At 41.6% G+C, this 15,695-nt stretch overlaps 1 protein-coding gene and 1 pseudogene across 4 annotated transcripts; one reads left to right on the top strand and one right to left on the bottom strand.

The window, feature by feature from the left end:
- The first annotated feature begins 1,651 nt into the window (after positions 1–1,651).
- LOC133926692 (uncharacterized) lies at positions 1,652–9,573 on the top strand. 4 transcript variants are annotated; one of them, XM_062372717.1, is made up of 10 exons: positions 1,652–1,876; positions 3,351–3,431; positions 3,915–4,036; positions 4,409–5,037; positions 5,132–6,318; positions 6,419–6,498; positions 7,022–7,114; positions 7,208–7,281; positions 8,942–9,086; positions 9,340–9,573. In XM_062372717.1, the coding sequence occupies exons 1-10, from the start codon at positions 1,789–1,791 to the stop codon at positions 9,421–9,423; spliced, it is 2,583 nt and encodes an 860-aa protein (XP_062228701.1). In that variant the 5' UTR covers positions 1,652–1,788; the 3' UTR covers positions 9,424–9,573. The 4 variants fall into 4 exon arrangements, 1 of the variants encoding a protein (XP_062228701.1); XR_009911148.1 differs by lacking the exons at positions 8,942–9,086; positions 9,340–9,573 and adding an exon at positions 6,896–6,923 and having other exon boundaries at positions 7,208–7,284; XR_009911150.1 differs by lacking the exons at positions 8,942–9,086; positions 9,340–9,573 and adding an exon at positions 6,896–6,940 and having other exon boundaries at positions 7,208–7,258.
- A 204-nt stretch (positions 9,574–9,777) lies between these two features.
- LOC133926693 (uncharacterized) lies at positions 9,778–12,466 on the bottom strand (annotated as a pseudogene).
- Between the last annotated feature and the right edge of the window lie 3,229 nt (positions 12,467–15,695).

Here is a 15,695-nt window from a genome sequence, read left to right on the forward strand (position 1 = left end):
TTGTGGATTTAGGTTTTTGTACTAGTGACATAGATAAAAAAATATAATGTGGATATTCTTATAGGATAGCTAGCATAAATTATTAGAGGCGCCTAAAAATGAGTTATTAAATCGATGCACCACATCAATTTATACTTAGATTGGAAAAAAATTAACAAAATAGAAGGAATATCCTTTGGATTCTATTATAATCTCCTACTTGTTATAGGGGGGCTAATTACTATCAGGTTTCGTAGTTACAATATAGATATATACAAAATATTTGAATCTTAATTTAATTGCACGCATTAACCAGTGCCACGTAACGAAGACAAATATAATTGAATTTTACCCCTGCGATTGCGCGTGCTATTCGGCTTGTGTAATAGTAACGGTATCCCTGCCATCATGTATAAAAAATGCATTGGTGGAAATGCCAATATGGTGCCCACCGGTCATGAATAACTGAATTTAGGAAGGAGAATGCCCACCTTTGGAAGGTTAGGGTTCAGATTAGAGATCGAGGGTAGGTTAATAGAGTCCAATAGACTTAGAGGAAGCTCGTGGTGGCAGACCGACTCAGCAGTGATGGTGATGGGACATTAATCGTGGTGAGTGGCAGATTTTGAATAAAAATGATTGTCCTAATTATTAGGTTAGAGGTCCAGATGTCACATTTATTAAGTTAGAAGGTGTCGTATGGACCTGACGAATATAATAGATCAATAGAAAATGAAAAATTACTTAGTGTCCTGTGCACCTCTGAATTTTAACGTAAGTTCGTTCTTAACTGTGATGGCACATGACCGATGATAGGTAAAATTAGAATATGGGTGTTGTTAATCAGAGTAGAAGTCATTGAAAATGAGGAAGAGAGGGTTAAGGTAGGGTGAGTGTGGAGAAGCCAGCTAAAGTTGTGAAAAGAGAAGGCGACAATACACATGAGGGCTTGGGTTTGTTAGAGACTAGCAGCTGACTTTTAATGTATAAAAAACTAAAATTTATTATAAAAATTAACAATCAAAATTTAATAGATATAACTGATTTTTAAACTTAAACAGAAACTCTAAAGCCACAATTTATCTAAATTTTAGCTATTACAACGAGAAGCGCATCCTATTCAAACGAGACTTAAGACCATGTCCAACTGTTTTCCTTCGGGAACAAAAATCCCGTTGTGAAGGAATTTTCGTTCCTTTCAATACTCTAACGGTTTTTCTTCACGGTTTCCGTCACGAAGGGATTTCTAAAGTCATTCCCTCTAGAACGAAATTTTTTCTTCTTTTTCTTTCCGATTTCTCTCGAAAAATTGTTGAAGATAAAAGAAAATAAAATGAATCGGAACGAGAAAAGAAATAAAAAAAATGGAATGATAAGAATATGGTTGAAGATGTTCTAAGACTGTGTTCAACGGTTTCCCTTTAGGGGCCAAAATCCCTTCACGACAGAATTTTCGTTCCCTTCAGCGCTCCAACGGATTCCCTTCATGGTTCCGTCGCGAAAGGATTTTCTGGGTCATTTTCTCCAGTCCGGGATTCTCTCTCCTTTCTCTTTGTGATTCCTTTTGAAGGGAAACTATTGGATATGAGAGGAAATAAAAGGAATGAAAATGAGGAAGAAAATCGAGAAAGGAACAAAATGAAGGGAATATGATTGGGTAGACTAGTCTAAGAACGGACGCCGCAGCCTCTCCTCCCCGTTCTCCGCCTCCGCGTCTTGCTATCCCCTCCCCATGTTCGCCCACCCGTCCTCCAAACCCTAGCCCTAGTTCTTTTGCCCCAACGCATTGAGAACCCTCGGCGCCGGCCGATGGGGAGGAGGAAGGAGCGCCGCCTGGCTGCCAAGGCCGCGGCGGGCCGCAGGGTGAAGCTCGACCTCTTCATTGACCCCTCCCCCGGTACGTTCCGTCTCCGCCCTGTTTGGTTCGATCTGGTTGTGGTCGATCGCAGTGTGTTCCAGCTAGCTTCGACATGGTTTGAGAGTTGAGATCGATCGATGGAGGTATCTCGGATTGCTTGCCCTAATTGTCTACCATCTTATGGTCTGGTCATAGTGTCGTACGATTAGGGTTCGTTTGGTCGTCTGGACCTGCCGATCCTAAACCAGTGGATGCAGCTCGAATCACGAACTCATCCGGTACAGCTGGATTTTGGCTAAGTTGTTTGATTCACTGTATGGTGGGTTAGGACGTGATGATGCGTCTTTTGGTTGGTCTTATCAGTAGAAGCTTCAGGCGACGAGCATCAATGTGAATGTAAAACAAACAAAAAAAAGATGGCAATATGGCCGACCTAACGCATCAGTTCTGTTGTTCACTGGGCATGGTGGTGGCCTTGTCACTTTTGTGTGTCCCTGTAGTGTCTTAATGCCACTTTTACCTCCGATATGTCAACATGCACCAAGCCAGTTGCCATTTCACTATTTCAGAGATATAGCGAGAAATACTGTAGTCACAGTATCGGCCTGTTTTACTGTGAATCTGTTACAAATCATAATTAAATTGCCTACTATACGAGGAAGCAGAGTTGTCAGGTGAATGATTATAGAAAGATACAGACTCGAGCACATATCAAACTGGAGTACTCGAATATTCCACCTTGAAGCACTCTTGTTCTCATCTCTTACAAAAGATCGAAACATTGAAACCATAGATTTAATGCAAGAAGTAACTTGTCTCAAACAAGAAAAGATAGATTAGTTTGTTGCTCATGTGACTAGGATGATGGATATGATCCAGCATGCATGCCGAGGCGTTCCTCCCTATTCCCGAATGCTAGAGTAGAAGAGGGCCATGGTTCTGTTTAGAATGATGGCATCGATCCTTGTAGGCTCAGCAACACACTACAACATTGACGGATAGATGAAAGCTGAGATGTCGAGAATATTGCTGGATAATGAAATATAGTGAGTGAGAGGAATTAGTGGTGAGGGAGGTGACTTGGGGGGGGGGGGGGGTTAGGGGCCAGAAGGCAGGAGTTGGGGGCAGTGGCGGCGGCTAGGTAGATCTAATGGTGCACAATAGGTTACTGATTAGGTTCCTCAATGAACAAAAGAATAAAAATGGAAGCAAATTAATCCCAGATACCAGTTAGGGTAACCAAAAATCGAGGTTGGATTTTGTTAAAGGATGGCCATTGCGATTATTTGCACCAATTGTTTATAATACTAGAGATCTAATGGTTGGATATATTTTCTTCGTATTGGCTGATTTCATGGGTGACAAGAATAATAAACATTCTTGTAATAGTATAGATACTGAGCATTGGTAAGATTCGGTAAATAAGGCATACCATGGCACAGAACTGTTAGCATTCCAATAGATTGTGATATATCTTTACACATAAGCTGACTCCTAATTCTGTAACTTGCAGTGGAGGCATCGCTGAAAGAGGGAATAGGAGGTGAAAACCGTGACCAACAGACCGTGGTTCCCACTTCACCATCTTCTTCAGGTGGGTTTCATCAATTTCCTTCCAAGGGATATGTAAAGAAGGCATGCCTATGGAACATAAATATGGTGGAAATTTGGATTTGTTGTGCAAGCATGTATATGCCCCGCATATCTGCTTCTGAGGTACATGTAGGGTTGCCAGCCTGCAAGGAACATTGAGTAAATTCTTCAGACCGAGCTGCCACTATCAAAATTGCCTACGGGTAATTTCTCATTTGGCAGCATTTAAGCGTGGGGATTGCAGGATGTGATTGTTGCCTCGGTTCGTATGTCTCTTTCTTTATATATAGCTCCTAGCCTGGTCTTTTTATTTACAGCCAGGCTTCTATACTTCACATTAAAGATTTTAACCAACTTCCAGAACATGTTTTAATTTTGCACCACTGTTGATACTGTCATGTATACTTCAGAAAAGAGTTCAAATGTATATTGCCACATAAAACCTTTTTATTTTCTAATTTACACATGCATTTGTATTTTTCAGATAAGAAGGAGAATCCTATAGCATTGCTTGGGCAGTATAGTGATGATGAAGAAGAGGATGAGGAAGCAGCAGATCTACCCACTGGTGAAACTAAGGGGAGTCCAAGAGATGCAAGTGCTCAGGTAATTCACCTTTCCATTCTGTCTTGTCTTGTACCCTTCTATTCAAGCTGAAGGTTGGTCAAACAGGTTGAACGTTTTTGGTTTAACATAGAAACCTAGTCTAGGTTTGTACTGTAGGTCCCAAATAAGCCGAAACCAGTGAAAAAGGCTTATAGAAGGAAGCCTCCAATAAGCTGGCCTTAGATGCCCTGAGCTTATTCTTGTTATTTTATTTTCTTCTGATTGCAATGGTGCTTCATGCCATGCTTTTTGTCTAGCTTCTTGGTCGACTTCATCTCTTTTTTCTTAGAGAGGAGATTTTTGTAGCTAAGATAAGAAGTATAAACTTACTTCTTTGCTAATCTTGTAATAATACATGTTTGCTTGTTTCAGGTAACCCACAAGCATGGTGACACAACTGCTGGTAAAGGTGATGCAAATGCTGAACTGTCAGTTTCTGTTGATCAGCAAGAAGCACCTCAAGCTGGTGACATTAAGAACTACACCCAAAGTGTTGCTGAAGAAAATATTATTGCTCCTGAGACAACTCTGGAAAACGAGAGTGCAAGAGCAGCTGAACCTATTCCTGATTCATCCAGCATGCAAATTGTTGGTGACATTGGCGGGAATTGGAAAGCAGTAATGCATGAACAGAGTAATCAGTGTTATTACTGGAACACAGTTACTGGAGAAACTTCTTGGGAGATACCTATTGGATTTACTTCGGGAGTTGCATCTGGAGTCGCATCTACATCTGTTACTACACATATGGACTATTCAATAGAATCTCAAGCACATGTCCTTCCCCACAACACTTTAGAAGCATATCCAATTGATGCATCTATTGGGAATGGCACAACAACTTATGCTCATTTTGGAATGGAATGTGGAAGTGCACAGATTACTCAAGATGCTTATGCGTATACAGAACCTGTCGCGAGTCATGAGTCTATGGACATCGATCCCTTGCTTCTTGCAAAATATGGTGAGGATTTGCTGCAGAGATTGAAGCTGCTGGAAAGGTGCTTTTTATTTTTCTTTATCCATATCTTTTGTTTCTTTGCAAGCATTTTTGTTCTAGAGTCTAGAAAACTAATTGAGTTATTGTCATTGTAGGCCCCATGGCTCCAATGAAGGTCTTGAATTGATAAGGAGAGAAATTGGGATACGAATCTCAGACTGCAATGCACTCTCGTCATATGGATCTTCTTTGCTCCCGTTGTGGTTACATGCTGAAGTTCACCTTAAGCAACTAGACTCTTCCATTTCCAAGTTGGAAACTAGCTATTGTACAGATACAGAACCTAGACATTCGAAGACAGAGGTTGTTGAAGACAAGACACCTAATGAAGCTGACATGATTGCACCCTCCAATGGTGAGGATTTGAACTCTGAGGTTAGCGCTGGGGTTACTATTGATGAAAATGTTAAGATTGAGGAGCCAGCTTCAACATCATCTGCTCAAAATTCACAAGATAGGGATACTGCAGCAGTTCCTTCAAAAGTTGAATCTGACAATGAAGATATGGATGTCGAAATGCAAGTTGATGATGACAATGTTGAAGAGCAGGTGCATTCAAATTCCGTACCTATTAAGGAACATCCTCCATCAGAACAAGTAAATTCACCAAATTTGCCATCATTGGAAGGTCCAGCTCCTCCTGAGGATAATGATGTTCCTCCGCCACCACCAGAAGAAGAATGGATTCCACCTCCACCACCAGATAATGAACCAGCTCCTCCACCTCCTCCAGAAGAGCCAGTTGCATCATATGTTCTAGCTGATACAATTCCTCAGCCATATATAGGTCAAGCAAATGTGGGCTATACACTTTCAGGAATGGAATACTGTTCTGCTGGAGGTACAGAGGATACAAATGCCAATTACTATATGCAAATGAGTGAGCCTCATGTCCTTCAAGTGCAGCAGCATTCTTATTATGCACCAGTATCTGTAAGCAGCATATCTGTTCCTGTTGATGGAACATCTATTGCCCCACAATCTTACTATACCTATCCATCAATCACTATGGCTGCTAGTGGAGTAGCACCTGAACATTCTGGATATTGTGCTTCATCATTCTCTGCCATTTCTAGCAGTGCAGTAGATATCAAAACAAGCTCAGCCTCGCTTGTTTCAGCAAATAGTAATTCAGATCCCACCGGGTCTGATAAAGTTATATCCAAGGATGCAAGTGTTACGCCTTTGAGCCAAGCTGTAGTAGCAACATCAGCTGTAGGAACATCATCCATGCCCGGAAGCTCTACACAGGCTTCTACTAGTACCACAAATCAGACCAAAGGTAATTTTTATAATTTTTTTATTGCAACAATTCATCTTGCTCTATTGGCTATGATTACTACATGGGCAAACATTGATTGACCTTTTGCACTGTATCGTAGTTATTTGTAGCAAGAAGCGACCTGTTGCTGTTACATCATCTCTGAGGTCTAATAAGAAGGTTTCAAGTCTGGTGGATAAGGTAGCTCTCTACAACAAACCACCCAATGCTGTTATCACACATGGGTGCAAATAATGACTATTTATGCCCCTAACTTAACTACACTAGCACTGCCACGTGTATGCAGACACGCACACACCATGGTTCCCAAAATTTGGTGCCTGAAATTTACAACGAAATTTTAAATGTCTTCCTGTCTGTTCACGGAACCAATAAGTGCTACTTGTATATACTTGGCTGATTTAGATAGATATGTTCTCAGCTATCTCTTTTGATTTATAAGTAGAGAGCATCTCTTAAACTAGTTTCTTTTCTTGTTTGTTATATATACAATGTCAGGCAGAAAGAAACATTTCTTGGAAGCTGTATTTTAACCTTATGTTTCCTGATTTTTTGGTTTCGTGGTTACCTCTTTTAGTCGAAAGGCAGACCAATCTGCTTTCATGGTAAGGCTTAAACTGAGGTGAGTAGTGATGTACAGATAATTGATGCTTTGTTGACTTCACTTAGCTAAAGTAGCTTCTTTTGGTTTTTGTTATAACAGTGGAAAGCAGCAAAAGAGGAGCTTCGTGATGAAGAGGAAGAACCTGAAAGTGCTTTGGAGGCACTAGAAAGGAAGCGTCAGAAGGAAATAAAGGTAACTTCCTCTTTATCTATTTCTCTTTGAAGTGCACATGCACAGAATGTCTGCAAAGTTTCTACAATTTAAATTATGTTCCATTTGATCCAGGAATGGCGGAAACAACAGATAGCTAGTGGAGAAGCTCAAGAAAATGCCAATTTTGTTCCCATCCGTGGTGACTGGTACTGTTTCTTTACCATATGATGGTTGACTCTAATAGCTTGATACTTTTAATTAATTTACCACATGGTTCTTCTGTTCGTTGTTACGGTCATTATTTAGTTTACTGCTTTCACCATTTTACCGTTTTTATGCCCTATTTGTTTAAAATATACAATTCATTTTTTAGGACAATATAAAATTCAGTATTATACTTCAGTGCCCAAAAGAACATTTTTAGAATCTGAGATCACCTTTCTGCATCTTATTGTGTTCAAAGAAATGTTCATACTATTCCTTTTTCCTACCATTTTCTTCAATGTAGGTTGTTGGTCCGATCTCTGCCTAGTGCCTACCAATTTCTTGATTGTTGGATTTTCCATTGCATGAGTGATTTGCATTTGTCTGTGAGCATAAAAAACTGAAGCAACATTTTAGTTCTTTATGTCTAGCATAGTTATTAAGGCATCGCTGTATCGCCGTCGTGTCATGATGGTGAACTGGAGGTCGTCACGGCTCGGTGTGGCAAGCTGTTACCTGGGATGTCTACCTTCATGTGCTCATAGACGGGGGTGTAGATCTCTATCCACCGCCGAGCCACCCGCCTGCCTCCCTGCGCTGCCCGCAGCCAAGCCTCCTCATGCCCTCCCTGCAGATCCGATGGTTGAGAGTGGCAGATCTGGCGGCTGTCCGCTGTCGTGCGTAGGGTATCTTCCATGAGGTGGAGGCCGAATCACACTGTTGCCCATCGTGCTGTTCACCCTGGCTGGCAGACAGATCTGGGTGCACTTGCCCAAGGATGGCTGCAGAAGGGCGAAGGTGGAGCACAAACCAGTGTTGTCGGAGCTTCTCTAAGGCCACACCCTTTTCCTTTGGTCCGGATTTGGGGAGACAAGCAACAGTGAGAGTAGAGGACGACATAAAAGAGTGAGGAGAGGAAAAAACTTGTCGACCATGACGGAAAGAACAACACACTGTATGCAGTATGCCTGGTAGGCTTATGTTCTTTGTGGGCCACTTGAAAAGAAATTGGACTGCAGCAGACATGATATTTCAGGCCCCCCAAGTGCCACCACACGATATTGCCAATATAATTTTCTAATAACCTAGACTATGATTTGTGTATGGCGTTGCCACATCGCATGCAAAGCGATATAAAGGTGTGAAGGTGGATAGTCGCTGCGCCTCGCTGCACTACTGTAATAACTATGATGTCCAGTTTCTCTGCCTGGTACTGGTGGTAACTGGTTTGAGTCCAGCCAAAGCACATTGGTGATAACTTTTAGGTTGCCGACACTACCAGAAACCACATGAAAGACCGATCAGTTTAGGCCCTGCCTGGTTTTTGAAACTTGATGGAATATGTTAATCTAGAATTTTCCTCCTATGGTACACCCCTAAGGGCTTGTTTGGATTGTAGGCATTTTCATTTGAATGTTTTGGGATTAGTTCAAATTTAACTAGAACCCAAAACTTCCCAAAGAAATATCCCTCATCCAAACACCCCCAGTGTTCTGATTTCATGAGAGAATATTGTCAACACAGGGATTAGTGTATGTTTTTCAGGTTACATGCAAGAATCTCCCTTCATCGCTCCTGTTTAATAATAGACTCTGGGGACCCATAACGGCCGGTTATCACAGGGTGGTTGCTATTGTCTTGACTCTTGAATCATTTTTGCAGGCGTGACCGCGTGAAACGCAGAAGAGCAGAAGCAAATAAAGAGTCAAAAAATGAGTTTATTGCTGCATCACGAAGTAGTGCCGAACAGCATAAAGGGCCGCCTGATCTTGCAGAGCTCTCCAAGGGTCTTCCTTCTGGTTGGCAGGTTAGTAATTTACATTGTGCCATCAATATATTACTGAGGCTGTGTTTAATGTTGACGCATCCCATGAAATAGTAACTTGCACTGCAGCTTGCAAGAATTGTTTCTCTTGCAACTGTTCCAAATAAGCGAACATCAAGAAACATTGGTCATTAGTGTATTCTGTGCTCCAGCGTACTGTAAACCCCCTGTTAATATACCACTTGTGTTACTAAGAAGGTGCTGAGTGTCGACTTTCCTTATTTTTGCTGTGCAGGCATACTTGGATGAGTCTACCAAGCAGGTCTACTACGGGAACAGCCTCACGTCGGAGACAGCCTGGGAGCGGCCAACCAAATGAAGATAGGACTGGTTGGATCATGTGGCGGCTGCTGTTCGATTGACCACCCAGTTTTTATTGTAGATATCCTTTTGTTGAATGAATCTTCAAAGAGGAACAAAAGCGCCAAGCATGTTCCGAGAAGCATTATGGAAAGTAGAGTTTTAGTTATGATGCACACTCCCCTTTCTCTTTCATTGGGAGATAGCACCAATGCTTGCCTGGAGAACCTGTTTGGATGCGTCGTTTTTTAGTCTACATACATTTCTGTTCGAGTTGGTCAGAGCTGCTAGTGTCGCCGAGTGCAACCACAATTAATATGTTAAAAAATAAGCACGTTGGAACTCTTGGCCTGTGCCAAATACACACTTAGAATTCACCAAATAAAATAGACAATTTTCACTGACGATAATATTTCACGGTTGGCTGTCACAACAGAAGAGAAAATAATGCCCAAGAGGAAGCAAAAGGTTCATCAATGGCAAGATGTGAAAAAGTCGACCTTCAGAGACTTTATTCAGATACATCCCCCAAAACTACTCAAGCCACCTAGAGCATAAAAATTCTGACCAATAGTGAAGCTGAAACAAGCTAGCTGGATGTTTCCGGGATTTGCCTACATGAACAAATCAATGGTAAACAACAACGCCGACCTACATCATGCAATTTAAGCAAGAGTTCCTTGTGTAATACAGAGCTCACTTATGGTAATTTACAAGTTTCAAAGTCATGTCCGTATCTGCGGGATAACACGGATTGCTGTCCAGGAAAAAGCTTAGCTGCTCGCGTTGACAACCACACAAGCTTTTCTTGATCACAGCAGAGCAAAATGTTGCCGCCCGCCAGCACGTGCAAGCAAAAGAAAGCATGGTTCTTCACCTCAAGAAGCTCCACAACACATTCACGTTCGAGGCACAAAGAACAAATTGTTATAATAACACGAGATAAGCATACTAAGCTACGGTATGCGAGCAAGAACCCAAATACATTTAAGAAACATGAAAAACAAATAACATTCCTATCATATGATCTGACTATCCTCTTCACTTTTCACTGCTCAAGGACTGGAGAAGGTTATCCCTCTATCAACAATTAATATTTGGCCGTACATATTCCACAACTTGCACATGTAAAGTTCATATCCACCAGTTGCTAACATATAATACTACAAGAGCACTCAAATAATGCATTGCCATATACTAGAACAATTTTAGTAAGCACGGGTTATTATCTACAAGCTACCATATTTAAGACATTACAGCACATGTAAATCACAACAATCAGATTCCCCAAGGAAAGGTTATCAATTAAAGAACACAGCATAATAAGACTAACAGTTCAGTCATGGAACCAGGGCTGGAAGCATCAAACCTTTTATAGCGTTTCTTCGAACTGCAAGGGCAGGAGCATTCCTAGTTATCTGACCACTCTTTGCCAGATTAGATTTGCTAATATCCAGTGGTGTAGAACCCATTAGATTCTGCACCTATAAACAAGGTATGATTCAAAAATCAAATTATTCAGCATAATTGCAAGAAATGAACTCTAAATGGCAAATTTATGTCATGCAAGACAAAATGATTACAAGGAGACTGAAATTTAATGCTAATAGAGAAAACGAGCATCTTATATCATGAAATTGGACACTTTTCCCAACCCGAATGAGTTACATAGACTGCTATACAAAATTTGTTAAATATTATCCAAAAGTGTTTACAATGAAGAAAACACTAATGGTAGCATTTGCTAAGAGGAGCATGTCAGGAGTCAGATATATCAAACATGGCCACACAAAAAAGAAAAAAATAAAAATGAGAAAGAATACCAAATGCGTAACCAATCTGTAGTGACCGAATTATTATTTTGACACCTTGAAATACCAGCTGATCAAGATGTTCAATGATTCACATCAAAATGGAACAACTAGGCTATAGCATTTCCTTTCCTATATATCCACAATGCCACATCTCACTTTCCTTTTGATGCAATGTTCTTTATCCAGTTGAATGCGTGTTTACAATTTTACGTTACTCAAAACATGCTATGCGCTTCATTGGTGTCTTTTGTTTTTGCTCCTCTCCCTTTATAGGAGTATGTCTTTATTTGTTCCTTCATTATACACAATGTGCATCCCCCCTCTTCAATGCATAGTAATATATAGTAGTAATATAGACTACAAATCAAATCAAAAGGATTAACACTCTCCAATACCCGTCAAAAACGTGTTTTGCCTCATCCCACTAGCTTGATAACACAAGGCTCGGTATCCTTGTCAGTCTTCCTAGAATTACCTCATTTAATGACTTAGGCAAGGGCTTTCCTTCTTCCTTGAGCTTTTCAATCTTCTTCTGAGCCTCTTTAGCCCATGTGTACTTGGCAAGTATGTGCTCCACATCAGCAATCCTGCAGTTTGCAGTGCTTGGTCGCGTTAATCTTGTCGCTGTTTTGGAGTTTCTGCAGAACAAAAGCCACCACACACAATCAAATAGCCTCTAAACCTCAATGCCAAGCACCCTAGTCAAGTAAAGAAACATCGAAGCGACCACTTCAAGATCAGCCGGTACCTCGCCAGTGGGTCGATGGAGCCGAGATAGCGGAGCACGGCGGAGTGCTTCTCGAAGGCGTTGACGACGGTGGCCTCGCTGGACCGCCCGGCCACGAAGTTCTTGAACGTCCCCACCTTCCACGCCTTCTCCATCGTGTCCGCGAACTCTGCGAAAACCAATCACCGACACAGGTCTGGCCGCCTCGCCGCCACTAACCTACCGAGAGAGGAACCGGGGCGGTCGGGCACATCGGGGACTTACGGATGAGGGTGAAGGAGGCGGCCTCGGAGGCCACGTCGGGCTTCTTGCCGGTAAATCTTGTCGAACCAGCCGAGGGAGGCAAGGTGCGGGGTGGAAGAGATGCCGCGGGAGGGCGTGAGGAGTTGGAGCGCCCGGCGGGAGGCCATGGGTGCGGTCTCCGGTGAGCCGCCGACAGCGCGGCGTGGTGGGGTTTCTTGCTGGCGTTTATTTGGCGGCGACGAGGAGGAGGAATGGAAGATGCGTAAGATGGGCTATCAAGAGACCGTAAACAGAGTTTTTTTTAAATATTTTTTCGATTAAAAAATTAAATAAATAGATTTCTGATAAAAAATTGCTAAAAATAATTGTAGAAATTATCTCATCACATAAGAAGAATATTAGTGAATTTTACTAGTTTTTTAGAAATTTATTTGAGGTACTAACAATTGTTAGAAGTTATAAAAGTAGTCTTTTTTTGAAAAATTTTATTTTAAATTCTACACAGGATGTTTTGGTGAATTCAATTAAAATGAGTTACACATGAATTATGAAACACGTCAGAGTACGGTTCATCGCGGATTACTGTTCACGTACTGCGCTAGACTGTTATAGAGACCGTGGGATTGCTTACCGTCCTCTTAAGAGGTGGTAAGATCTTTACCGCTCTCGGAGGGTGGTAGGTGTTTAGTTTTGTAATTTAATTTATTTATTTAATTTTTTAATAAAAAAATAAAAAAATAAAAAACGTATACGCGGGCCTTCTGATGGGTGATGGCCCATCTGACGGTTAAGATGAGTTGTCGAGAGAAACAGTGGCAACTTACTCGTGTTAGTGTATTTTCACGCCGACGTGCGAGTGATTCCGCGTCGGCTGATTCCTGCACCAAAGAATTGGAAAGTCCACGGATTGGTGAGGTACGCTGGAGCTCAATCCAAACAGGCCTGCCAGCTTCAGTTACTTCCCGGTGTCTTGCCTGGCCTTTGCCCAGCGAGGACAGGTGTTTGAGAAAATCTAACTGTATACCATTTAAGTCTCAAATTTAGTAGTATCACTGCATTCCATAAGAATTTGAAATCTTCCACTACATGGGCATTTTCGAAGAAATTAAAAAAAAAAACCTGCATGGCCTGACGGCTGATAAGCTTCAGGCTTTGGAACTCATCACTCTTGTCGTCGTAGTACCCAGAGCTGTAGGATCGTAGGGACTGCAGGCCATTGATGTCGATAGATCCAAATCAGATTGAAGTATCAGTATCGGTTTCAGTCAAGAACCGATATTGATAGCGCCTATCAATATGGGTTCTTGGTACCTTAATCATAGTTCGTGTATAAGAGTTTAAGAACTATCACTGATACGTCAGCAGTACCGGTTACACTCGAACCGACACAGATAAGATGCTACTTATGACCTGTTCTGTAATAGTGCGATGCCGACATGATTGATGTTGATGTCTTGAACTCGACGCTTTGGATGGTGTCGAGTTCGACGGTGAAGATGTGGTTGCTCGCGTTGCCATTGTTCTGGACGTTGGTGAGGGCCAGATACTTGGCCGGCAGAGCTGCAGAGAAGTCCTTGCCTGGGGGCAATGAAGAAGGCCATGCGTATGCGCTGAAGTCGGGGTATACGGAGATAATGCTGAACATGAAGGTGACTGAGAAGGATCGGACCGTGCCGTTAGTTGAATGGCGGAGGCGCAATGGAGTCGGGTGGAAAGCATGGCCTTTGAGGTAGGCCGTGCCGTTGGTTAGCCGGAGGAGGCCATCCGACGTGACGGTGACGGTGCTGTCCACGGTGAGGTTCGACCCAGAGAAGCCGGAGTAGATGAATTGGTCGGCGTCGGCAATGGCGATCGACGCTTCATGGTTTAGGCCAAGGGAGAGGATTAGGAGGAAGGCGTACAAGGAAACACATTTGTTTTTTTGCGAATTCGAAGCTGGTCTTCGAAAAGAAAAAGATCATGGTATGTTAAGGTTTGTCAGTTGCTCTCCGGCTCTCTGCAATTTATGCTCCATAGTATAATTGCAGGAATGGAGGATCACTGAATCACGTAAGGCACGCGTCTTGGTCGCCTTTCTTTGTTTTCTGGTGTCCTTATCAGTTCAAAATGTTGAAAAAATAGTTGGCGCGTTTCAGTCGTCATTTTTGAAGGGAATTTTCTAAATCTCACCTGAGTGTATTAAAGCGCCATAACACCTCAATTTTGGTTAAAATAGATTTGTGCTTAGGACGGCGGGAATATGAGGTAAGAGAAATTCATGTGTTTTAAGACCCTCTAACACCTAAATTTTTGTTTATACCTTGGTTACCCTTACAGTACTCACTTTTTGGTGCATTTTTGAATAATAATGGTGTAAGAAATTTTTGTGAAGGGAAGGTATTTAGGGTTTGTTTGTTTCAACTAGGGATTTTAAAAAATAGTTTGTATATTGTGGATTGTAAAAAGTTAAATTTTAAAAAATTAGATTTTGAAAAGTTTTTAGACTGTGAATTTAAAAAGCTTTGATGAACAGTTCAGTAAATTTGATTTTCATAATCTGTGAAAAGCTGAAAGAAATCAACCTCTTAATTCTCACAATTCAAAAAACAGATTGTAAAAAGTTATAAAAAACAATCTATCTATTTTAACTTTAAATTATAAAAGCTGAAAAAGTACACTCTAGAACTGAAACTACGCAGACTCTAACAACATTGTGAAATAGAGGAAACATCGCGATGAGACACAGGAAAGGCGCAAGTCGTCAAAGTTGTGCGCCGTCAATTTGAGAATGCGACCAAAAGATAAGGACTTCACTGGAGACTAGTCAACGCAAGCAGGTCAAGCACGGCGTTTCCTTACATTAATTCGTACAGGACATGTTCAGATCACAATTGAGTGTAAGTCACGCGTCACAGAAGAAAAGATTATTGGCTGTGCCTGGTGTCCGGTGATGAAGGTTTATCTGTTGATGTTGGTTGGTTCACATCTCTTTCTATTAGATAAGATAACAATGAACGATTTACGAGTACGTATATCAGAAATGAACGGAAGATAATCTTCTATAACATTTTTTGTCCCTCTAGAAATTTGATTGGTTAGTGTTGGAACAAGAGTTCATCTTGCTTGAGCAAGTACGACGAGAGTTTTTTATAAGGAGAAAACTTAAGTTTAGAGACAAAGTTTAAGAGAAAGAAACATCACGAATGTATTGATGGTAGTTAAATTGATCGATTTGGGGGAGTATCACATGTTCGCTGTGATACATGTTCTGTGTCCGCCCCCTACCTAGTGGAACATAGCCTCCTATTTATAGGGTCATACGTAGCTTGACGTACAAGTTATCATAATGTACAAATATCCGAGATCCGGCTAAATTATCGAGTCTTATCCCGGATGACTACTTTCTATCATGTCAGGAGATAAATATCCATCATGGTAATTATTATGGTGCATGCCCCCTGAAGGGGGCGAGCCGGTCGCCAATTGCGGCCCGGCGCCGCATTGCCAGAGGTGTCAGGATAGATACAA

Source organism: Phragmites australis, chromosome 8, assembly GCF_958298935.1.
Source record: "Phragmites australis chromosome 8, lpPhrAust1.1, whole genome shotgun sequence".
Taxonomy (NCBI): domain Eukaryota; kingdom Viridiplantae; phylum Streptophyta; class Magnoliopsida; order Poales; family Poaceae; genus Phragmites; species Phragmites australis.

What these genes read in the sequence shown, in the direction of transcription:
- LOC133926692 (XM_062372717.1), top strand. Translation starts at nt 1,789, where the DNA reads ATGGGGAGGAGGAAGGAGCGCCGCCTGGCTGCCAAGGCCGCGGCGGGC. An exon ending in AGCGTCAGAAGGAAATAAAG is followed by an intron (nt 7,115 to 7,207) that starts GTAACTTCCTCT and finishes CATTTGATCCAG; the next exon opens with GAATGGCGGAAACAACAGAT. An exon ending in GTTCCCATCCGTGGTGACTG is followed by an intron (nt 7,282 to 8,941) that starts GTACTGTTTCTT and finishes TCATTTTTGCAG; the next exon opens with GCGTGACCGCGTGAAACGCA.